The sequence below is a fragment of the Agrilus planipennis genome, unplaced genomic scaffold (assembly GCF_000699045.2).
Source record: "Agrilus planipennis isolate EAB-ADULT unplaced genomic scaffold, Apla_2.0 scaffold49, whole genome shotgun sequence".
Lineage (NCBI taxonomy): Eukaryota > Metazoa > Arthropoda > Insecta > Coleoptera > Buprestidae > Agrilus > Agrilus planipennis.
Genome location: NW_020438913.1, coordinates 1,539,452 through 1,565,475, shown reverse-complemented (window position 1 = coordinate 1,565,475; position 26,024 = coordinate 1,539,452). Strand labels below are relative to the sequence as shown.

At 34.1% G+C, this 26,024-nt stretch overlaps 3 protein-coding genes across 4 annotated transcripts; 1 reads left to right on the top strand and 2 right to left on the bottom strand.

The window, feature by feature from the left end:
• On the top strand, positions 1-5,921 carry LOC108733375 (nuclear receptor subfamily 2 group E member 1-like). Its single transcript, XM_018464505.1, has 5 exons — positions 1-94; positions 822-905; positions 1,132-1,365; positions 4,899-5,116; positions 5,180-5,921. Exons 1-5 carry the CDS (start codon positions 1-3, stop codon positions 5,858-5,860), a joined length of 1,311 nt encoding a protein of 436 aa, XP_018320007.1. The 3' UTR covers positions 5,861-5,921.
• A 207-nt stretch (positions 5,922-6,128) lies between these two features.
• LOC108733443 (probable beta-hexosaminidase fdl) lies at positions 6,129-10,115 on the bottom strand. Of its 2 annotated transcripts, none has more exons than XM_018464619.1 (3): positions 9,743-10,115; positions 8,951-9,180; positions 6,129-8,800 (listed from the first exon to the last, which is right to left on the bottom strand). In XM_018464619.1, the coding sequence occupies exons 2-3, from the start codon at positions 9,100-9,102 to the stop codon at positions 7,132-7,134; spliced, it is 1,821 nt and encodes a 606-aa protein (XP_018320121.1). In that variant the 5' UTR covers positions 9,103-9,180; positions 9,743-10,115; the 3' UTR covers positions 6,129-7,131. The 2 variants fall into 2 exon arrangements, with proteins under 2 accessions (XP_018320121.1, XP_018320120.1); XM_018464618.1 differs by lacking the exon at positions 9,743-10,115 and adding an exon at positions 9,271-9,524.
• Positions 10,116-15,570: 5,455 nt separating this feature from the next.
• Positions 15,571-18,231, bottom strand: LOC108733446. The gene is made up of 2 exons (XM_018464623.1): positions 17,946-18,231; positions 15,571-16,408 (listed from the first exon to the last, which is right to left on the bottom strand). Exons 1-2 carry the CDS (start codon positions 17,985-17,987, stop codon positions 15,824-15,826), a joined length of 627 nt encoding a protein of 208 aa, XP_018320125.1. The 5' UTR covers positions 17,988-18,231; the 3' UTR covers positions 15,571-15,823.
• Between the last annotated feature and the right edge of the window lie 7,793 nt (positions 18,232-26,024).

Below are 26,024 nucleotides of genomic sequence, written 5' to 3'. Positions count from 1 at the left end.
ATGTTAAGTGCAAGTGCCAGTTTGCAAGGACACGAACAAAGTCTAATGTCCATGGATACTTCCATGCATCAAATTAAATTGTCTTCGTCTTCCAGTGAGTACCATTTTTTGGTAATTTATTAATGTAATCGATATAATTATTAGTGTGATAGGTAGAAAATCTTTTAAATAAAACTCAGGTTCTGTGCACTTGTTTTCTGTGAAAATCTCCTGTTTTTATGCCTGAAATTTCTTAGAAAAGCATCTTCTTTGATGTATACAATCTTTCATTGAATAGTCTGTAAAATTATTTAATGAAATTACTTTGACTTATAAAAGACAAATTAATTTTTTAGTTGTATAAGAATATTACTGTATTTACCACTCTGTGACTTTTGTTACTATTTGTATTGGTAGAGAAAGGGTAAAGGTCAGCTAAGATTTACTTATATGACACCCGTGCCGAGATTATTTTAGCAAAATGAAGCTAGTTAATATTTGAAAGTCCATTTTTTTATTGTTCCTAATATACCAAAACAGTTCCTTTTAGATGTTCCTTGATTACGTTTTTGTTTAATGGTGTAGGTGATTTTTCAACTATTTTCATTCTTAATTCCTAAAAGGATAACTATTCATTTGTTAGAAAACAACTGCCATTTCTGTATAATATGTTATTCAACTGTTTCTTTTGACTTATTATGTAAACTAATCCATAATCACTCATGAGAATAAGAATGTAGGTTATTCTTATTAGAAAAACGGAACTGGAAATGGTACATCCTGTTTTGGAAGATTGAAATTCAACACTAATTGTTAAGGGGGATACGAATGCCTACCCTAAGAGCTATATCGCTGTTTCAATCATCCCAAAAAGAGCAATCTTCCTGTTCATTATACTTCTTCCGGGATTTTCATTATTATTATAGGTACCTCTACCTAATGTATACAATATACGTACACGCCCTCGTTATCCTTACAATGCGATCGTGACAAAACTAGTAATCCTTGAAATCTACCCTTAAATAACTTCCTTAAAAACATAGACATCTTCTAATATTATACAATCAATTCCAATCGGTTAACGAACCAATCCCGCTGAATATTATCAATTGTTTTATTTATTGACTTATTACTGAGGACGATCGTTTTTAGGTCGCATCCTGGACATCCCGTGTAAAGTTTGCGGAGATTTCTCGTCGGGTAAACACTATAACATTTTTGCTTGCGACGGGTGCGCAGGATTCTTCAAAAGATCGATCAGAAGGAACCGCCAGTACGTTTGCAAGGCGAAAGCCGAAGGCAGTTGCATTGTGGACAAAACTCATCGGAATCAGTGCAGAGCATGCAGATTAGCAAAGTGTCAAGAAGCAGGGATGAATAAGGACGGTGAGTGTAGGACGATTATTTGTGCCAGATAACGGGGAAAATAATAAGCGGATTACCTACTGGTCAGGCCGTTTCTGTAAGCCTAAGACTCGAGTACTTACGGTACAAACCTTCGACCGCTGCAACCAAAACATTTATAGCAAAGTATTATTTTTCGGTAAACAAACTCATGATATTGTAATGCTCGTGGGTTTAACAAAATTAACTTCTAAGACTGATAACGACAAAAAACTATTTATTTACACTAATTATTAAAGAACTTAAAAACACTATTAAATTATTACTAAACTTAGGTTATGAATTATTCTATTTATTTACTCTACTGTTGATATATCACTATTCACTGCGCCATTTATTACACTGCTATTACTGACAAAATTTATTTCTCGATTCACTTCTGCAACGGTCATTTTATTTCTTCTTCTGTCGGCGATTGTTTCTTCCTTTAAATACTCTTTTGTGTACTTTCTTGAACCTTCTGGAAACATCCGGATAGTTTATGTTTTCTTTGAATTGTTTAACTGCTTTCCTAGAACGCAGGTACGACCACACACACACATTTACTAATATGACGCACATGAAGAAATGCGCCCGCGGCTAGTCGGCGAATCGATAAGCCGTTCACGCACACGTGTGCCTGATCGCACACAAACATACTCGTGCTCACTACACATTTTTTTTTGTAAAACCTATCAAACATTCATTCAATTTTAAATCGCCTTCTTGTAGACGTCGAATTTGTTACAATCTGAACGCGGATATTTTATTCGTTTAGGGTGCAGCAATCTATTAGAGTTAATTCCTTACTTGTACATCTATGTATGTAACATAATATTTGTATAGCAATAATTCAGTTATTTCCACCTATATTTGTATACAAAATTGCCTATATATTATTATCAATAATTAAATTGATGAATTGCTAACCGGAATCTTGCAGGTGCAAAAAAATTATTCTTACTAACTGATACACTGTTCGTAATAATAAGAGCAGAGGAAATAATTATTTCAAATTATTCCGTGCGGTCGTTATAATGTAATGGTCTTTTACGAAGAGGACATTCTGGAAAAACTTTTGCATGTATGTATTTTATTAAAATTAGTTTATTAATGGTCAGTTACAAGAGAGTTAACATTACCATATTTTAACATTATCTGCCTGAAGATGTTAACTTTTCGAAGTATGACTTACACATAGTTTCACTAGTCATTAGGCCGAATTTGTAAAAATAAAGCATTTACAAATTCAAGTAAAAGGTAGAAGTAAACACATTTTGGCTACAATTTGTATTCATAATCTATACCTTTTCTTTGCAAGGAAATGCTTCGAATTAATAAAGAAAAAGATACAGATTAGCCCCTACGGATTTCGACAAACTAGTTGAAATTTACATTGTGCAATCAACGTGTGTGTGTATTCCGTAACAGCTTTTTATATTATTTGTTTAATACATTCCTGATTCACTTGTGAAGTGTTGAAAGTTAGCAAATTTAAAATGGTTCGCACAATAACGTAGAAATATTTTCATTTTCTGCACAGGTGACGCGGCTGCTCCACGTGTTTCAGAATACGCGCCAAGAAAGTAGTCCGTCAACCACACAACATTCTCCTCCTCAAATCTAAATCTGATTTGCGTGGTGTATGTCTCGGTTTGTAGTATTTTCTTGTAACTAAATGCACCATATCAGCCATAACAAGCACAACACTAGGGCCACACAACAAAATTACTTGTACAAGTCCTACAAATATATAATTTTTTACGTTACAAGCTGTGTGATGCCTGGTCAGCTACTTAAAAGTTGAAAAAAGCAAGAAAAGTTGTTAACCTAGATTCCTTTTTTTAGAAGCAAATCCTTTAGTTTTTGAGCAGATGCTTCCTTTTATACGTACAAATTATGTAAAATCTTTTACTTTAAAGCAAACCCTCGAAGCAAAACCTTTTCCTTCGCTTTTTTTATGCATATACCCTGAAGGAATTACTTCAACTTTTGGAAGCAAAAGGTAAGCCTTTTTTTTATAAATACCACATATTGATTCAAAAGGGGATTTACTATATTACACACCTTACAACAAGAGCGGAAGTAGAGTTTTCAATGAATGTAGAAGCAGACCTACACTACTCTACACTTTGAATTTCATTCTTTAAAGTATGCGTTATCACTCGCAAAAATTTCTGTCTTCAACTTCCTCCCATATTTTTTTAACATTAAACGGAGTACGTATTCTGAATTTAAATTTGAATATTGTATGATACACAATGAAACGTATTTTTAACTTAACGTTTTATATATATTTCTTAATTCTACAATTCCCATCAGTTTGTAATCCGGGTTTATTTAATGTAATAGCTATACCTATGTCCATNTATGAATTATTCTATTTATTTACACTACTGTTGATATATCACTATTCATTGCGCTATTTATTTCACTTATTTCACTGTCAATTTATTTCTGGATTCACTTCTGCAACGGTCAATTTATTTCTCCTCCTCTCGGCGATCGTCTCTTTCTTTAAATACTCTTTTGTTTACTTTCGGGACCCTTCCGGAAACATCCGGATAGTTTATTTTTTCTTTGAACTGTTTAACTGCTTTCCCAGAACGCAGGTAGTCGGCGAATCGATAAGCCGTTCACGCACACGTGTGCCCGATCGCACAAAAACACACTCGTGCTCGCTACAATATAGTTTCATTCTGACTATTATTGTTAACTATGTGAAATTTTTGATCACTTTATCCACAACTAACTAACTAACTGATGATGGCTCTAATACCTTTATCTAAACACAAAATCCTTTAAATTATTTCGATGTGATAGTAGATACAGCAAAAGGGCCAAAGAAAAACGCACTCAAAAACTTACAAATGCTATTACGATCTGGAACATTTTGGCACCTGGTGGTAACAAGTTTCTTCTAACATCAACAGCTGTTGCCTATTAAGATTGAAACTTAATTACAATTGATCTCCACCAAATGCCAAGAAGTCATGCAAGAAAGGCCTAGTCGATCTTAAAATGACCGTTACAAATACTCTTACTACCCCTTTGAGCTCAGGATGCCTTCTTGACTTATTAAAGGTTAATGAGTGGAATGAACAATGGTAAACAGTAAGGGTCAGGTTCGATTGATAAGAGTTTTCGAAAGTATTTCGCTTCTTCGAGTTAATTAAATGGTTATCAAAAGAGTTGCCTTGGGGTAGTTTTAGAAGAACATTAGCAAATGATAAAATATTGGTGATTATTACAGAGAAGGAAGTCTTTGAATGCGCAAAATAATGTTGAATAAAAAATCATTAAATACTACATCAATAAATTACAAGTGTGTGTCAGTTAAAAATAGCGATTTGTTTAAAAATTTCGTTTTTTTTGAATGATGAAATTGAATATTGTGTAATACCTACCTTACAATTTAAGGCAAAACGTCAATGTGGTTTTGGATTAATAATAGGCGATTTCACGCTGGTTACAAGGGAAAAATACGAATTTTCTAGGTTTTATTTTCGTATTTTGAGAAAAGCGTCTTTTTTTAGCGGTTCAACATGAGAGAGGACCACGAAACTCAACATTACGTCGACAACAAATGGCTCAATTGTTTAATGAAACCAGTCAGAGATTAATGAATAGTTCAGCGGGTCCCGTTCTGGACTTGGCTTTACCCAAATCTAGATCAGCTCCTCCAGCCATAGATACCATGAGTATGATGCCATCCGCATCTTTTCTATGCAATGTTGTAGCCGGTATGCCCAGGGTAAGATCACTCACGGTGTGTTTCTCGGGCCTCTGCTATTAAATCCTTTATTATTCGTTTTAGTTTCCGTTCTCGATAGCATTTCCGCCTCCAACCGCCATACCACCTCTTATCAGTCCAGCATCGACGTGTGAAAGTGCAGCTCGTCTTATATTTATGAATGTGAAATGGGCTAAAAATGTCCCATCGTTCACTAATTTACCGTTGCAGGATCAACTGTTGTTGTTGGAAGAAAGTTGGCGAGAATTATTTGTTCTAGGTTCAGCCCAATTCCTTATGCCCTTAGAGTTGGGTCATTTGACCCATTACAGTGGCATTCTGGAAAGGCATCCCAACAAGGCAGATAATATAATCAATGAGATAAAGCAGTTCCAAGAAATCTTGTCGCGTCTGGCTCAATTTCAAATTGATACGCACGAGTATGCGTGCTTGAGGGCGATTGTCCTTTTCAAAACGACTTTTGAAAACCCTAATGTTGGAACAAGCGAGGAGAAGTCCTTGACCAATCCCACTTGTGTGGGAATTGTTCAGGATCAGACGCAGCTCATGCTTAACAAATATATTGCGACGGCTCATCCTGGACAACCGCTACGTTTCGGGAAATTGCTACTCCTCTTGCCTATGCTGAGAAACGTCTCTGGAGAGACGATAGAGGAATTATTTTTTCGAAAAACAATTGGAAACATACCTATCGTCAAAATTATCTGCGATATGTACAAAAATGCATCACCAGACCTTTCGTAATATTTATAATAAATTAAATTTGAGTACATGCACAAACAGAAGAAACAATGAGCAATTAAAATAAAATGAGCGCTGTGATTTCGTATTATATAGGTTTTATTTTTCTAGATATGTATTTTTTATATGTAATTATAATAATGAAATTAATGATTTTTTTTGTGCAAAACAGTTTTATGTAAATTAAGTTAAATATATTATTATATAGCTATTATACATAATAAAAATAATGTACATATTTTTTGAGCAATGTTTACAAAAATGGATTTTATGTAAATAAAGTTTGGACCTTTGAATTTTATTAACCTTTTTGATTACGGCTACTTACGTTTAACATTTATTTTATACCTTCAAGGTGAGTACTTTTACAGGATATAGACTTGGCGAAAACGACGTGGTTTTGTACTGTCTGCCCTTTTGGAAGTTTATAAAATATATATTTTGACTGTTAGGAATCTCGAATATGATTTTAGGTAGATTTTAGTGAACCTTATCGGTTTCTGCTTCTAGACGCTTAAAAATAAGTGACGTTTGGGTTTTGTAAGACCGAAAAATTATCTATCCCTTTAATGGTTTTATACCATTGATTTGAATTCATGATCACTTTACTTCGTTTCTCTCTCGATCGTCCAATTTCTAGGATTCAAGTCGATAACGAAACTGTTACATTATAAATATACTAAACTGCCTGCCTCTTCATTTACATTACCTCCCTAGTAAATATAACCTGCATGTCCTATCGGCAGACGCTGTTAGGTCAGTACGGGATACATAATCTTTCAATCGAGTGGTTTTTTTAAGTTCCCAAAAGGGGGCAGACGGCATATCACAACTTAAGTAACTTTTACTTTTTACGTTTAATTTTTACTTTTATCAATTAACACTGTTAATTGTTACTAGTTCTCCATTGGGTTCCCACTAAATCGGCGACGATCAAACCATAATAAAAATATCAAACGCCATACATTGCGGTAGCATAATCTGGGAAGTCACCCCTGCTTCATATTTTTTTTGTAAAACTGTATCGAGTAAGTACCTCGTGATAGACACCAACACGGGTGCACAATCAAACCCGAATTTAAATAATTAACAACGGGGGTGACAGTAACAGCCGCACGTCATTATTTGATAGATAATCCTCTATAATAGCGGATTTATTTTAATAGAAATTTGACAATCTGGATAGGAACTCATCTTTTATCCCGTGCGAGAGGGTGCCTATGTACCTACTCCGTATTAACCCCCGATTATTATTTAGTAACGTATAGTCGTATTTATGTACAAAATTCCGGATTTTGAACGCATCGTTCGGGCCAAAGTACTTCCGCTTTCAACCCCCTTTGCACAAGCCGTTCCCTTTGGGTGGAAAGTCGAAGATAAACGTCAATAGAGATTCTGCCTCCATAATGGGATGGATCGGACCAAATTCTTTCGGCAAATGCCGCCGTTCTGGGCCAAAGTCTGGTGTCCAAAGTGTCCTCGCCCACTTGTTCTGTCCACAGACAAACCTCGCCACCTAACACTGTGTCGATATCCATCGTGTACTCTACCCACGGCTGATACCCATAAACAATTTGCCACTGCGTATAGGGATCGCACGCTTCCCCTTTTGATTCCCTCCATTTTCCAAACCCGCAGTCCAAATACCATTTGCCAACGGTCGAAAAGATTATTTTGTACCTTTCGATAATCAGAAAATCGATCGTTCCAAACCAAAATTGGACTACTGTGCTCTCTTTGGGGAGGTAGTTGAATAGAAAGTCGTCCTCGGTTAGGTCACTGTTCCAAATCACCACGTATTTTGGTGGTTTATCACTGTTCGCTTGGTACGAACGATTGACCATCAGCCATAAATATTTCGTCCAAAATTCCCCGTAGGTTTCGTTGCTGTACCGGAACCAGCAGCTACTATCGATCTCGTCACCTCCTATGTGAAAAATTTCTGTAGACGTTTGTAGATTTCCGATTTCCTTGTAGATCTTTTCTAGAATATCGAGCGAATTGATATTAAACGGGTTTAGCATTCGATCTATGGTGTTGCTTCCGCAATCTAACGTTAAGTCCCCAAGATCCTCCTCAGGTCCCCAGTTCCAACCGAATTGGACGTGAGATGGACTGTCAACTTCTATTATCACTTTAACTCCTCTAACTCTTGCGTATTCTACCATGTCTCGAATGGTGGCTGCATCATAGACTTTTGCCTGACTGTAGGCCCCGTATTGGGACAGTTTCGGGACGCTTGGTACAACAAAGGGAAAACTCTGAGAATCGGTTATATGCCAGTGGAATGTATTGAGTTTGTTCGCGGCCATGCCTGTGATAACCCGTTTTAATCCTTCGACCGCGAAGTAGTTTCTCCCAGTGTCAACCATGACTCCCCTGTGCTTGAATTTGGGATAATCGTGGATGTCCGCCTCGTTTAAAATATTTAACGATTTCGTATCTTTGTCGTACCATATCAGTTGGGAAAGCGTTTCCAAACCGTGTCTTGCTCCGAAGAAATTTTCTGCAGTAATTGCAACAACGACTTTTTCTTTCTTTTGACTTACCAAAAGATGATAACTTTCGTCAGTGGATAATGTTATCGTTGTCATACTGAAATCGGTTATTTGTATGTTGAGAGATAAGCGGACGTTGTAGCTTCCTATCAGTTGTTTGTCAGGAACGTGGATATTTCTTTTGAAAATTTCAAACGCTTCATCAACGAGCTTTTTGGAAAGGTTCATTGCGTTTGTTGAAAAATCGATTTCGGTTGGTAAAAAGCTCACATATTGCTTACTCAGGCTGCCAATTTCTTGAGGGACAGGCCATAATTGTGAGTTTTTACCGCATGTCATAGAGCAAGTAATGTATGAAGATGTTGAATTATTCTCTAGGACTTTCTGGCATTTTTCGCCATCGCATTTGTAGCTCCACTTTAACGCGGAGTTTTGGCTTAAATATCTACAAAACAAATCGAAAAAGGCAAGTCATTATAGTTGTTGTGAATCATTTTACTTAAGATGGTTCAGTTCGTTGTTTACAAAAAAGATTATAGTTGTCGATTGAATTAAACGATTTTATATTATTAAAGAAAACAAAAAGAGAACTTACTCGCTTTCGGGTTCTTGTTCATCATTATTACTTCCCAATTTTATTTGTACTGTCGATGGTTTTGTAGTTATAAAAACCAAAAGTCCACAGAAAATCAAGAATGTTCCTATCAAAGCCGGAATTTTATGATAATAATTCTTTGTTATGTCCATTTATGTGGCTGTTTTTCATGATTTGAGTTTTAAACAAACAGTAGCTACCTATTCCTTGTACGTGACACGTAGGTATAACTGAAACCAATAAAGAAGTGATTTTAAATTCGTGCAAAACGTCATCGTATTGGAGATACTGATAATAGCTGATAATAACAAATGTCGCACTTTAGATAACAAGTTCACCACACCAACGGCTGACTATCTTTTATCGATCTCGTATTCTATCATGGTTTATTACGACTTATGAACGCTCTCTGAACATCAACTTCTTAGAATTCGTCCGTTTTAAAAATTGAAAAAATAGTATAAAAAACTCAATTATTTTGTTTTTAAATTTTTATCTTTATGGAAACACAAAAAAATTAATCAGCCTGTCAGAACTTCAACTCGAAATATAAATTACGGAAAATCACTCGAGTATTTTGACAATTTTTTTTTAGCATTTTCGTTGCTGTTGGTAACCTTCAAATGTCAATATTAAGTAGTAAAAAAAAACGAAAATTGAAGAAGTGTTTAATTTTTTTGGAGCATTTTTAAATCGTAATACACCATGCATCAGGATCGTTAAGAAGATGTCAGATTATTTACTAGAGCGGTATTCTAATGTAGGGTTTTTAGTTAATTAAAATATTCTTACCTCTGTTTCTTGGTCGAGTTCGAAGAAGAACAAAGATATTGTGTTCGATATTATCAAAGATCCGGCTACCGTTTAGCAACTTACGTTCGGCTCATTAGCAATGGCTTTGGGAAGTTTTTCTACCTGTAGAAAACCTAAAGCCTTTCTGTTATTACATTATCTGCCTTTAGGTAGCTAATTCTTGAGGTCTTTGTTCATACTCTGTTTGAGACGTGGCGTTATAGGCGGATGATGAAAATATCGTGGATTAGGAATGAGCACGCATGACGGTCTAGTTATATCTATTGCAGATGAAAATTGCTTTGGTTTTCGACAGTTGTGAATGTTGCCTCATGATACGACCAGGTGCATGCACGTGCTCGTCTACGGGTTCATGACCTTATGATGATGATGATGATAATAATGATGGTGTTTATGTACCTGTCTGGTTTCCTAAATCACGCTTTATTGATAAGAAATAAACTATAGATACATATATAGTATACAAAAATCAAACTAATTGTAAGTAAATATTTCGTTATCTTAATAGAGCACCGCTACATCTGTTTCGATTACATATATGCAAAAACCCAAATCAAACACAAGCATCGCCTACAGTCAGTTATGTACTTATCTACTCTTTTTTAGGTACACTTGAACTTGTATACCTTTATGGTCTCCTGTATTAGGAAACGGAAGAAGGCCCGTAACCCGTATTGTCTCGCGGTCTTTGTAAAATGTAGAATGTGAGACATTCCCACGGGATCGCGCAACTTTAATAAAATATTACAGGACAATTGATAGGTAGATTTGCTATTTATTGTATTAAAAGGTACTATACAGAGTGTATTTTAATTCAATTAGTAGATAGGGAATCACTATCACTACATGGTATAAAAGAAAGTCACTTCCCGTTGTCTGTCCCTATGTATGCGTAGATCTTTAAAACTACGCAACGGATTTTAATGCGTTTTTTTTTTTAATAGATAGAGTGATTCAAGAGGAAGGTTTATATGTATAATACATGCATAATGTAGTAGGGAAACACTGATCATTTTAGAGGTTTCTAATGTGATGTCGTAAATAAACACATTTTTTGCGCTTACATTGCAAACGCTGGCTGAACTCTACGAGATAGATCAAAATAATGTACTACAATATTGTACATCTTAAAAGGGTCTACAAAAAAGTCCGGGCTGGTATATGTCTATCTCTTAGGAATAACCCACAATAACCATTTTTTGTCCTTTTTATGAGAAATAATGGCTTATTTACGAAGCGATTTTAAACAATACAGCATTAATCCTTATCCAATTAAGTATTTTTAAATACATTGTGCATTTAATATAGATCAATATGGCTCTTTACAGCATGTAATTTAAATTAATATTTTCGAAGATGTTACAGATTTAAAATGCAGGGACATAGTGGTATCGGCCGGTTTGTATTATCTAACGACAAAAAAGCTGTGAATTTTGTATATAAAGACATTCAGTGGTATATTAAGTATCAGCATTGCACCCTTGCGGATCTGGGGCGGGTCGCTAGTGTTTTCTAATTTACAATAATTCTGTCCATTCATGATTTTGATAGAATTGTGATTCGGACTAGGAGTAGCCGTGGTCTAAAAAAATTATTAAGTCTAGACCTTTCGAGTAGACAAACTGTTGAGACATAATTCCCTCAAATAATGTTTTTTTTTGTTTTTAACAAGACCACTTGAAACTGTTTTTCCCAAACGAGCTAATCGTTCAAGTTATCCCACTGTCTGTCATAGCTGTCGCGATTTCAAGCTCTTCAGCTGTCGCTCGTCAATTCCCATAAGCGTAGTAGCTACTCGCAATTGCTACAGTACACAATCAGCCGTGCCATGTACGTAATAACATAAAATGCGCGACGGAAACAAAACAGCAACAGCATACGGACCGCATTTTATGCTTTGTTGCCTCGGAACAAACGTCACCACTTGGCGCACCGCAAGCAAGAGCGACCCCCTGGACGCATAAACACTCTCCAGTGTAGCCAGGACAAGGGCTCTCGATCGTATTGTCTTAATTTGTTACCGATTCGTTACATCGAGTAGGCTGCGCGGGGCTGGGAATTGTTTCGTAAACGCTGTGCTAATTGTTGTCGACAGTCGACGATCGAAAAAAGGGGGGCCATTGTTTCAAACGATTGTTGGTTATGGTTTTCAGCGCGTTTAAATGAGTATTAGGTCGAAAGAAAAGGTTCGATTCGTACTAGGTACCTACCAAGCAACAAGCGAACTTTTAGCTAGGGTAAGTTCAAACTACCCCGTTCGATGGTTTATTTTATAGGTATTTAACACCGCATTACAGTTACAAATCCTGTTTCACTTGTCTCTATTCTGACCTTAATTAATTTATGTACGAATTCAACCTCTAAAGATCTGCGTAAACTTATGCAACCAAGTGAACAAAATGTAGCTGCAGTTATTACAGCGATCCGCGATTCACTTGTTTTCTGATTTATGAGCGTGGAAGTTGGAACACCCTAAAATAAGTGGCGTTTTCTGTTTAAATTTTGGCTTGGAAAATTATATCTGTATTTTAACCTACTATATTTCCTGTTCTTCAAAATGGGGTGCAAACTAGCTCGCCTCCACGTGGTGCACCCCGGGTAACGCTAAATGAGCTAGAACCGCGTTTATCTATATTTGTACCAATTTTAATTGACAGACCTGTACATACCACTACAAAAGACTTTTCGCTTTGATGGCCTTATACAGACCATCATAATGCACTAGCTTTGCGAGCTTTTGTGTTGTCCTAACGAATAGAGATCCTGTTTGCTCTTTTTATTTACTTTAACTTTGGCAGATGATATTTTCAAAACATGACGTAAATAGGTCTTTAATATATGGACAAGCTAAAGCCAGATTGCAATCTTAAGGCTGGTTTTTGGGTAGGTATACAATAGTAGACGAAAAGCATTCGATTTGGATTATACTTAAATACACCCTAACGATTCAACGATCGCATTCCTACATTTGCTATTTTCAGCTTTAAACTCTTATAGGCATTTTTCTGTTTCTATACATTATTTTTCCGTTAATAAATGTCATTGCTATTACAGAAGTGATTTTAATTACCCTTTGATACGCATAAATAATAAACTGTAATAAATATTGAGTTTTTCTTACATACTCTGCAAACTGGATTTGATAAAGTTGTTAAGTTAAAACGAGTTTTCTTGATAAAGTTATGTAATTATTATATGAGGCTAAAAATAGCAATCCATTTCAAGAGTTTCCGTCGTATAAAAGTTAGATAATGAAACTAGAATACCTGTACCGATTTATCTATTTATTACAGCAATATTTGGGATTAACGAAAGATCCTTACATTATATTATCATTGGAACACACCACTTGGCAAATCTTCTGATTTGGACCCACTTTTTTTGGATGTTTGGGTCAAGATTTTTCAAATGATACCTCACCCGATGGACGAACAAGAAATTGATCTGACCTTTGATCCACATTAGCAATAAACCTCATAAATCTAATCTACCCTACCAAACTTACAATACATACCATAAACTAGCATAATCTAGGTTAGGTTGACTGTTCAAATGTACTATTTGTTGTCAAAATGTCTTGATCTAAGCTTTCTAAAAAGGTATCACTCGATCTCCAATTCAGCATGTTCGAATCGGAAGGCTAACCCATCAGATGTCGGCTTTGCTTCAACACTTTGATCTTTTGAAGGTATAATATTTAGCACAGTCAAATTTTGCCTTACTGCCCGAAAAGGTAAAATTAGAAATTGTTCGAACCCCATTAAAAAATGTCCATCCAACCACAAAATTTGTTTCCTTCTTACAAATCCACTGTACCGTACATGACCAAATTATGGGATTAGGGCAGCGTCCAGAAGCATTTCTACCACTACATTTTGTAGGTACTTACGGTACACTATGTAGGTATACTCTATCTGGGTAGATACATTAATGCTCAGTATTGTACAGCAAATATTTCGGTCTTCAATTTAAAAAGACGATAAAAAATGACATGTGTTAATAAATCAATATTGAAATTGTAACCGTTTATTTTTGATGGACTAGTTGATAACACAATATTGATGGCATTTCAGAATTCAACTTAGACTAATCAAAATAACGATGACATCTGTAGATGGCATAGTTTTTATTATTTCTACTAGATAAATATTGAATTACATTACCGTTAAAGGAATGATTATCCCCATATCATATCGAATTTAATGATATAATTAGAATAATATGAAATAATTTTAACAATCTTTTTCGAATTTCTAAATTGATCTTTCGCGAGCATAGAAGTGACTTCTTTTTATTGAAGGTGACTCGATCCTGCATTGTCCTCTGCTTTATCTGACTTCCTAGACACCTAAACTCAGCCACTTCTTCTAATTTTTCGTCTCCTATCTTTATATTCGCTCTTTCCCTACTTTTTCCTCCCTTGTATACCAGTATTTTTGTTTATTTTCATACAGTATGTTTTGTCAATACCGCTTTAATTTTATTTCTAATTCATCGTTACTACTACTGCTATATCATCTGCAAATCTAAGCATACTAATATTTTGTCCCTGTATATCTACCCTTACAGTTGTACTGTCTTTTATGATATTGATTGCGTCTTCGATGTATAGATTAAGAAGTAGCGGTGACAGTGTGCATCCCTGTCTGACTCCCTTCCTAATATTTACTTCTCTACGTTCTAGCCCCAGCTCTATAACTGCCTGTTGCTCTTTATGCAAACTAAATATCATCTATCTCTGTAACTCATCCCTACATTTTTAAGTATATTTAACATCTTGTCCCATTTAACACTGTCAAAAGCTTTTTCTAAATCTACAAATCCTATGTACACATTCCTAGTGTTTTCTCTATTGTTGCATTATTTTTACATTGAAGAAGATGCATTAAACTAAACTTTTTTAGAACGAAAACTTAATAACACGAAAGAAAATTTAACATTTTCTGTATTACCCAAATTATTATTTTGGCAGTGTACTGATGTTACAGTTTGTTTCGCCCTGTATTTTGTTGCACGGTTTTGCGTGTTTTGAGTGTAAATATAATTCCCTGCGAGTGCGATCGGCTGCGTATGCCATCTAAATGTTGAGATGACATATGCACTAGGTTTCAATGGTAGGATTAACATGAGGGCAGCTGTGCAAAAAGATCCCTCGTACCAACAAGAGAATGCCCTGGGCGCCCGTTGCCCGACCCCCTCGATCGTCCTGTTTCGCGCAGCAAATTCGCCCTGAAACGGTCCCGTTCGATGGGACCGAGTAATGAAGTTTGGTACAAAGTGACCTGCCTTTTCAACACTGCATTATTAAGCCGTACTTTTAGCTTTGGATGTCACCGTCACGACGTACGTTAGACTGGGTACGATGGGCGGGATGATGGCACGGGGCAAAGGAGCAGTCTAAGAACAGTGATTTAGTTTGTCACACCGCCATTTTAGGACTCATGGCCACAATGACAAAATGTCTAAATTGGACAGAATGAAATCAAAGTACGGGGCTTGCGACTTGAATAGATCGCTTAATAGGGGAGGGGAACAGCGAAATTCTACCCTTAATTGATGAAATTATTAGGGGAAAGAGTTTGTTTAGTTTCTTCTAAAAGAAATTGTACGAAAAGGAAAATTGTAATCATTTTTAGAGTTTAAGTGAGACAAGGTCATAAAGTTGAACCTTTCATAGAGGTTATTCACTTGTCGATGTCTTCGTTTTATTCAAATAACTTTTTTTGACCGGTATAAGCAAGATCTTTCAAACCACTTATGCTCCTTTGACATTTGAATGATTCCTCATCTACTTGTTTAAGTAAAAGTGGTAGATAAATTGTCTTTATTCGTAAAATTTATTTGTACTGTACATATCATGCTTACCATTTCTAGAAATTACTTAAAACCACGTGTAAGTGATTGTCTTAATACCTACATCATACGTACTTTAAATATTTATACACTTGTAGAAAATATTTTACTGCACTTCATAAACCGTCGAATAACAGTAAGTCCATTTTTTCAAGCACATCAGTCTATGGTGTATTAAATTTTCTGCTGGTTACCCATAATAGTTATTTAATAAGAAACGTCATTATAATTGTTGGTATCAGCTCTTCTAGAATACGTTCTTGGTTGTTGTTCGTCATAATAATTGGCGTTTCTTCCAGAATTCCTTCTTGGTTGATCGTAATAATTATCGTAGTCGTTAGTATCTTCAACGGGTGACACTGATTCTGCCCGTTGGGGAGTCCGTTGGGCATTTTTCGTAGCGTACAATATTGGCCTTGGTGGTTGACTGTTTCGTCGTTCTTGATATTCTTGGATTTCTTCTACTGCAGGTGGCGCAGGCTGGCGATCTCTTATTGCAGATTGTTGTTGTTGTTGTTGTTGAACGTCGTTGTAATTGTAACCGGGGGTTGCCCTCGAACCGGCGTTGTAGTTAAAGTTCACTTTTAACCCGGTTGGATCGGTGTAAGTGAATCTGCCATGTACTTGACCGTTTGGATCGCCCCTGGCTCCGTGGGCGATTCCGTCTTCGGTACGGTAGAGAAATCCGAAAGAACCTTCTGGAGTTGGTAGATCGCGACTGTCTTGGAGGATTGTTGGATTAAGCCTTTGGGATTCAACCGGAAGGATTATGGGCACTATCAGGAGGAGTACCTGAAAGTAGAATCAGGAATTAGTTGCGTTTGTTTGGTTGTTGTAGTTCATGGAACCCATTTCATGAGATCTTGGAAATTCTTGGATCACCATCAAAACACTTCAATATGAAAATGTAAAAAGCACCTATTACACGAAGAAAATGAAAAGGAAAATTTACAATTTATCTCACTAGCCCATTTTTCGTAAGCGAAAATAATAAAAATTACAGATTGACCCGAATTTTAGTTGATATTACAAATTAAATTGTAATAATTACGAAGCTTGAAATAATTTTTAAAAAACATGTCAAAATTGAGATTATTACAAGTTATTTAATAAATTCTACTATTTCCGCGGCAAATTCAGTAATTTACATTCGAAAATTGTAATTTTTGCATTGTCATGAAAATTTAGTTTTCTCTATGCAGTATCGTCCATTAGCTTTTGAAATTTTCCTTTCTGGAACGTGCTTAAATCAGCTTTTGTTTTAATTTCGTTTTTACTGTTTTATAATGTTTACAACATGTGTAGCGAGTGACACATTCAACTCATTAGAAGAAAAAATTAGCAGTTCTGTGTAAACTGAAGTGATTGCTATTAATTGAACCGTTCGCCGCTGTTATGTTCGGAATGCGATTTAAAAAGTCGTAATTTCAAAATGATGTCAACTCATAAAATTTATATGTATGTATATCATATGGAAAAATATGAGGGTTAGGTTTGTTACGTCACTATTAATAAATCCTTTATTAACTAACAATATGCATAACTATCAATAAATAAATATGAAAATTTACGTTAGTGTAAACTTTCTAAAGCGTGTAAGTAGATGATTGATTATTAGTATTGGTTTATACTTTTTCCGGTGTTCCAATTTTAAGATAGTTATTATTAAATTGAGGAAATAGCTACTTTTACCGTATATATTATGTAAAAAGATCTGTTCCCATTTGTTTATTAAACTTGATGGTTGTAGAATGTAAAAAATCCGTGTTGGTAAACAATATTTTGATAACAAATTCATATCCTGAACCGTTCTATTTAACCTGCAGGCATGCAATTAGTAAATTTATTACTAATGATACGTTTATTTACCAGTAACATACGATTACGGTTTTTATTGTCAGTATTATAATTATAATTAATAAACAATAAAATACAACGCAAAATCAGAAAATGTAAATAAAAAAAAAAGTAAAATTTGAAAATTCATTGACCTAGGTACTAGGAGTTATTATCGTATTATCTTATTTAAGAATGATAAAAAGGACAATCTTTTAATAGTCATTAATTTTATTATATTGATTAAAGAATAGGACATTAACTGCTAAAATTGATAGTAATTATTGCTTTTGAAACTAAATCGGCAAAGTTAGAAACCAAATCGATGAAATAGGAAATCAAGTTGAATTAAAAGCTTTGAAAATCTTTTGGGAAAATTGGAATTAAACGTAAATACTAAGCGGGAAATTTATCAAAAGATTTTTTGGAAACTAAATCTAACAATTACATAATTTGACAGGTTAGAAAAATAAACAAATAAAAATTTGCATACCCAAATAAACAAACATCCTTGAATATCCTTTTCCATTTTCATTCACAAATTAGAGCAAACAGAAGCGACCTGCAGTTTATAGCATCCGATTCAATTGACAATAACTCTTAAGATAACGCCGCGACTTTATCGACAATACCTTGTCAGTATCCACTTTTATACGGGGCGCCGCGTTACGCAGATGATATAGGCATGTACGTGCATACATGTATGTATATATGCACACCGTAGTTACCTCTATATGTGCTTAACATACCCACCATTTGACCGCGCCTGTTTCAATGCTGTCTAGTTTGTCCGATTAGAAAAACATTCCGATAAACAACGAGCCATTCGTGTTCGTTATTATGTATTAACTAATGCATTTTCACGCACGGTGGAAACGAAAACTAATTAACTTTGTACTTACATACATACATACATGTCCCTGTTAATAAATAACGTCAGCGGCGACTGGGGTATAATCTTGCAATAAGTTTAAAAAGGTTATGATAATTAGAAATGTTATATCCCATTTGATAAGTTTTCGGCACAATGTTATCGGTTCAGGAGGGCGCCTATTCGGAACGCCTTCGAAAAGGATCGAATAACATGTATATAGTTAGGAAATTCAAATAAAATTGTCGCATTTATCTTCTTCTTTCAACTTAGTAACTTAACTAGAGCGGTTGTTGACAGAACGCCTACTTTTACACAAGACAGACGAACATCGTCAACATAGAAAAGAGATGCCAGGCACGAATTGCAGCGGGCACTAATAAAGAAAAAAGAATAACATTACACCAATTGATGTGTAACAGAAAGAGATGCAGACAAGCAGAATTTAAACATGTTTCCAGCATCGGACGAAATAAAGTTCAACATTCTCAGGAATTTAGGAAAGCAAAGACGTTTGTTTAAAAATATAATTGCAAGCAGATAGTTACTTAAGCAACCTGTAACCGCTGCACCGCTTACTATCATTCGGTTATCTCTTTTCATTTTATTGGTACTACTCATGAAGCATTTCCCAAATTAACAAGGGTGTGTTCAAAACGCAGCAAATGGCTACAGTCCCCAGTGGAAACAAGACAGACGATATGTCCATTCTCACATATAATTTATTGTGGACTTTGGCAGTTTTGATGGACCCGACTATGGGTGGTTGTTAGATTGGTAAAATCGCTCTGTAAAGTGGTTTGCTCTCTGACACTAGTGAATCTAATAATTGTTCAGCTACTAATTTTTTTGGGGTAGCATGAGTATTAATTAGGCCACTGGAACATAGGTATTACATTCACAGTGAAATAGAACCACACCAACAAAACAAATGAAGAATTTTTCAGCAAGTCCTTTAGAAGCTGAAACTCCTTTGTTCTCATCAGCACGCCGTAGATATCTCAGATAAAACATAGATCAACCTACTTTAGAAAATACTTTGACAAGTTGACATCTTTTTGTCTATAAAAAAATAGTCAATTTATAAATGTCGTTTCGTAATTTGTTTCAAAAGTTCAATCGGTACTGTGTCAAAATATTTATGTGCTACCACTGTGTACAATATAATAACACTTATTCTTTTATGCCTGTGCTATTTTACCTATAAAGGTTGTGTTGGAACGCGATTTAAATGATCGATTTACTGTCAATTGACCAGTAATAAAACGTAAACACTGTAATTGCTACTTGGCCGACCGTTTTATTAGCAGAAATACCGAAAGAACAAAGATAACAACAGATATTTACAATCCTTTTGTAGGTTTCATTAATTTGTCCATTTGTTAAGAAGAAGATTGAAGGAAAAAGAAGAAGTAATTAGTAATTAGATAGTCACCTAACAGCACAATAATTATCAATTGTTAATAACATAATTATTATAAATTATAAACGATAATCAAAACATCAGAAAGCATATTTTGTCCTTTTTTCGGATTGGTAAATCGTCAGTTCTTCTTTTTTTTTTTGTTGCAAAAACAGTGAAAGTGTTGTCACATAATCCACCATATTATCAAGATATCCAGGTTGTTCCGTCGCTATTCGCCGAAACGTTTGTTTTTTGTTATACTTATAGTTTTTAGTTATATACACATTTAATAATATCTTATTCGATTGCTTTTGGTTTTAACTGTACATTCTTTGCATCCTAATTTACATTATCGTGCATATTACATTTGAATCTTCTCTTGGAATTCATAATACAATAGTAACCTATTCAATGTTTACCTGACTCATCGTTAAAATCATATTAGGGCCGTATTTTCCTCTCATAACCTTTTCAATTGTATCTATCACATTTACCTGAAATGTAGTCATTTGCTGTAAAGTTTTTCATACTAGTTTCTAATTCTATCTCTATCCATCTTAAATTGTTCTTCTCTTTCTTGTTTATTTAAATACATGTCCAAAATTTTCTAACAAGAGTTCATCAATATACATCAGTAAGCTCGGTTCTCAATAATACGCATTTAGTTATTTAAGTTACAATAGTTGTACATATTTTTAATTGTGAATAGTCTCGATCCTTTAATAATAAAACTAGTAAAAAAAAGGGTGTAAATTTTATTAAAGGAAAAATCATCAACTAGCTGTACAATATTAAGTTGGCGTACAGCAGAAGCTGGTATAAGTCAAACACCGACTATCCTGCTTCAACACAGGTTATTTGCAGAAAGCAATTGTTTTTCTAGCTGCGTGCAACTGTTTACTAACCTGTACAGTATAATACCTGCATGTAATTACTAAATATTCTGTCATTGTATGCTAATGAAAGCTCTCTTACACAATTACACATAAAGAACCTATTACATACAAGGCATTTACCTTTAACCGATATCTCACGTAATTGAACTTATTGCCTGCTTGATCTAATTAATACCATACAGCAAACACCGCTGACTTTTAAAACACTAGCAGGAACTTTTACTTTGATGACTTTAAAGGTATTTTGTTGAAGCTGCTATAAACGTATTAAATAGAAAAACTAAATCAATGATTTCAAATGAGGTATGATGACTAAACTAATTTTTCTATTCCTCGGGAACAGTATTATTTTTCGGGATAAACGATAGCCTATGTCCTTTTTTGTATCTCTAGCAATGTGTGTATAAAATTTCATGGTGATTTGTTGACTGGTTAAGGCGTGAAATAGTAACAAACAAACTAACTCACATTCGCATTTATAATATTAAAACTATTCACTTTTGTGTAAAATTACGTCCACAGCCCGTGTGATTTCTAATTATGCAAATTAGTTTTAAATCCGATTGTTGTTGGCAAAAATGTTTCGAGTAATATTCGCTACCATTTGTTGTTGGTAACCTTTTGTATAGTATAAATAACCATTAATGCAGGTAATGTTTTACAATGCACGAAATATTCCAATTGCACGAAGGTGTACGTATGTGATCAGTTGTTACCGATACACATAGGTAAATGCCATTTGAGAGACTTAAATACACTCATATGAATATACAGCATTACCGTTTGAATTATGAAATAATTAATTCGTTTAGGAATTCCTCCAGGTGTTTAGTTAGCGTTAAGGAACTTCCAAGGAGGTTTACTTCGGTTTCAACTTCTTCCCATGAGTTTAGCCTATGCTGTACAAGGCTGCACGTTTCTGCAAAATTCTACAAGAGTTTTGTTAACATTACAGTCTTGCATTAAGGCATTTTTTGTCCTTTTTTAATCGCGCGATTAACGAAACGACCGACTTGTATCTGCGGAATGTTACAGGATGTGTTTTTTTCTCTCCGATAACTCGTAAAACTTGTCCTTTAAATAACTAATTGAAATCAAAACGTATCGACCGAGTACATGCCATTATATATTAGACAAATTGATTTAAAATTATCTATGACAACAAATTAAATCAACTTTCGATCTGTTTGCATACAAATACTGAACGCTTGGTATCCATTATGCTTGATATTGAACCGTCAATACATAAACTACGTACTGACTTATTGGTTAGGTTAGGTTAGGTTACTTAGTTGGACCACTTGCATTTAAAAACTAACCTCTTCCATTGATAAACTGATTGTGATGAGCATAATTGGGCTTGGGTCTTGCAATCTTAGTCTGGACCAAGACTGTTTTCTTACTAGCACGACCAAGACTAAAACCAAGACGGAATATACAAGACAAAGACCAAATAGATAAAACTAAACGAAAGATTATCACTTCCTGTGGATTTATGAGTTAAAATATATGAATACTATATATATGAAACACTTTGACATTTAATAGTAGTTAATATCAAATATTAATCTGAAAATTCATTTTTCAATCTTTTATCTACTACAAACTACCTCAAGTTAGTGAGGAAAAATTTGTTGCCTCGCCGAGAATCGAACCCGGGACCTTAGTGGTCAGAGCATTGGTGCGTAAAGCCAAAGGTCCCGGGTTCGATTCCCGGCGAGGATGTGACAACAGCAACAAATTTTCTTTCATTTATTAAACATAAAAGATTGAAAAATGAATTTTCACATTAATATTTAAAATATTTGGAGCAACTTTAGTATATTTTGTTCTTGTAACAAACCATTTTTAGTATTTGAAATTTTTATTTTGCTTTACTAGATTTTAAGCAAGCAAATATAAAAAAAAGAAACTTTACCACTGTTTAAAAATAGGGAAGAATTATTAAGGTAAACGTAAGTGACTTAACACGCAAGACTAAGACCAATACAAAGACTAGAGGTATTTAAGTAAGACCAATACCAAGGCCAAGTAAGCAAGGTCAAGACTAATACCAAGACTGGGGAAGTCTTTGCTCATCACTATAAACTGACCCTCGTTAAATACTGGACCACCAAATTATACTGACTGTACAGATTTGCATACTGAGCCTTTATACATATTACCCCAATTTAACCCTTTAGAAAATTATAAAACTTCTATCCTATCTATTCAAACCGTAGTTTTGTTAAGTGTTTAACGTCGGAATTGTTTTTGGTTTCTTTAGAACAGAGAAAAAACCTACTATATAATAATTTATGATCATAGACGATAACTGTTATTAATTGCTGTAAAAGCAGGTCTATAAAACGAAATTACTAACTGCGTATTCTTAACTACATGCATAGACGTATGTTCTAGAAAATATGCAAGGACGAAATGTAGTAATGAACTTGAATATAGGTAAGCAGCGAGCTTTCTAATAAACATTCAATTACTTCTTATTTAGTTGTGAGGAACGACTGAAGGTAGTTTACACACTTAGAACGGACGATTTGAGTGTTGCATACACAATTCGTGAGGGTTTCGCGCTTGATCCGACGTTGAAGTCTCTGAAAACTTATGATTTTAAAACGTTATGCAGTCTCGCATTCTATTAACCTAGTATCTCATTTATTTTGAAAACATATTCTTTATTGTTCTCTCTATTTGTAAAAATCAAAATTTTTGGAAAACATTTCCCAAACCTTTTGAAAATGTTCAAATTAGTTGAATTCAATTAATATATAATCGATAGAGATTAATACGCGGATAATCTTATAGCTTCAAACATTCACAAGGACGTTAAATATTCCCATCAAACAGGCTGCATGCATCACTGATAATATTTTGCCTTTTATTATGACTTCAGAGTGGACTATTATGAAATAACTTCACTAAAATGGCCTTGTAGACTTATCACGATCTAAACCTGCTTATGCCAGTTATAAAATTGTGCTTAATCGCATTAATGCGAACTGATACTCAAATTTTTTTAATGATCTGAACCATTTTGTCAAATGTCAATGAATGATGATGGGTATAACATATAAAATGTTTCACAACAACCAAAAATGGCTAATCTTAACTTAACTGTAACTCGCACGGCATATTTCTCGTTAGATGCAACTGTAGTTTTATCTAATAAAAGTACAGAAATAATTTAAATGATTCCATGAAGTAAAATTCTGTGCGTGGACGTGAAAAGGGTGTGCTTGCTTGTAAATATTATTCACTACCTACGATTAATGTTAAATCGCTAACTTAATTTCGAGTTTTTTAAGTAGTCTAATTAAGTAATGCAGTCTTGCACTTGAAGAAGACCTTCTGTAAATTTATTACTAGATATTTTTGGTTGCAGTGCTCATAAAGTTCATGGCTTATTATTTATTAGCCGGAGGTATTATCTATACGATTAGTGTTAATATCTTATAAATATGTTCTATTTATTTACGGTAAACGTTAAATAGCAATGTTTAGTTCATTCTATGGTATCTCTGCTTTTCTTTATTTATTTTAATTATTTACGTTTCATCCCCAAATATATCCCAACAAATTGGATAATAACGAAAGCTTTAACAGAATAATTTTCTAATCAAAATCGAAAATATTTTTGAAATAAAAATTATTAACTTATTGCTATAGTCATTTGCACATAGTTGACGAAAAATATTTCCCCTCAAGGTATAAAAATTATTAAAATTGGGGCTTTCTTTTTTTTTTTTTCATGAAAAATTTTTATTGTTTTGCTAGAAAGCGCATTCTGTCTTCAGTACTTTCGTTAATTATAAAGTAATTTATTATGAGCACTAATTATCGCGACGGCTGCCAAATTACTTCAAAATTTGTTTGTTTATTACTAATATTACAATTATTACGTGGCTTTAGGTCACAAAGCAAAAAGATACAAAGCAATGTGCTTAAAGGTTTCAAGAACTTCGTGCCGAAACCGTAAAAGTATTTAACAACATTCATCTTTCACAACTGATGTTTTCTTTAAAGAAGAAATTTCGATCTCGTAGCCGCCTACGTCTCCTATTGCGACACAATAACACGAATCGAATAAAAGGGCAGATAAATAGATAATAGTAAAAGGCTTAGAAACGAATTTCTCTTTCATCTGTTTCAGTCGGAAATTACGAAATCATTAAATTATGAAATTTTATCTTTATTTAACGTTAGTTAAGATCGATATTGTTTTTTACACATTACACACGTCTAGTAAATCCATCCCATATTAGTTGGTCCAGTCTCATGAATTGTCGAATTTCGTTATTTAGAAGTAAACCACTAATACAAATTTAAAATTAAAATTGCTAATTGCTTTTCTCTAGCAAGTTTAGTGAATTTTTATTTTATTTTCATTTTGTAAACTAGAAATATACTGCTATTTATTATTTATTTATTTATTTAAACTTCGCCTCCTATAGAGACATACAAGATGTCTACATAGTTTTGCAAAAAATAAACTAAATTATAACTAATATAAAGAAAATTAAGATTAAATAAAAACTACATCGAGACTAATCTAATCTAGTCTATTTGTTACATAAATACAATCAACAATGTTTTTGTGGATTTTTATTGCTTATCGCCTGCAAAAGCAGTACAGAATTAAAATCTCAGCTGTAAAATATATGAGTTTACCTCAAACTATTGTCGGAAGTTAGTTAATATGCAAAAACGCAGCGATAGAATAAATTTTAAAGGAAAAAGCATTCTTTTGTTTCCTAGAATATCACTTTTGTTTTAGTTTTTTAATTTTTACTTTTATGTGTAATATAACCAAAAAATTAATAAAATAAAATTAGTGGATCAACTGATAAGGGACGAGACTCGTATGTTTGGTGAAATATGACTACAAATCGTTTGTTATACTGTGGTATTTATAAATGATTAGCTAGATAAGGTGGAGACTGGCCACCAAATGATGAATATCATAAAGATATTAATTAAAAAAACACTTAATTGTTGTAAACAATCAATAATTACCTCACTACAGTTACGGTGAATTGTAATATCAAACTTATCATCTTCATGAGTTTATAATTGCTTAACTGTTAGTCACAAAGAAAATGAAAAGTCCGTTCAGTTTAACAGATTAGATATTAATTTAAAAACGTTAAAAATTTAATGTTGGAATGACATTATTTGTCCAACATCTTAAGATTTATTGAACAGAATTAAATGATTTGTTTTGTATATGGTAAATGAAACTGGATTCGGTTCCTGTCTTATTTAAATAATTCGCTTCCTTCCTGAAATAAATTAAAATCAAAAGGAAGTGCCCTGTGGGAGGGTTCGGTGACTCCCAACAGGCATACTCCAGGGTCGGAGTTGCCAAGGTTACCATGTTGGTATAAAATCCGAACAGCACCAGGG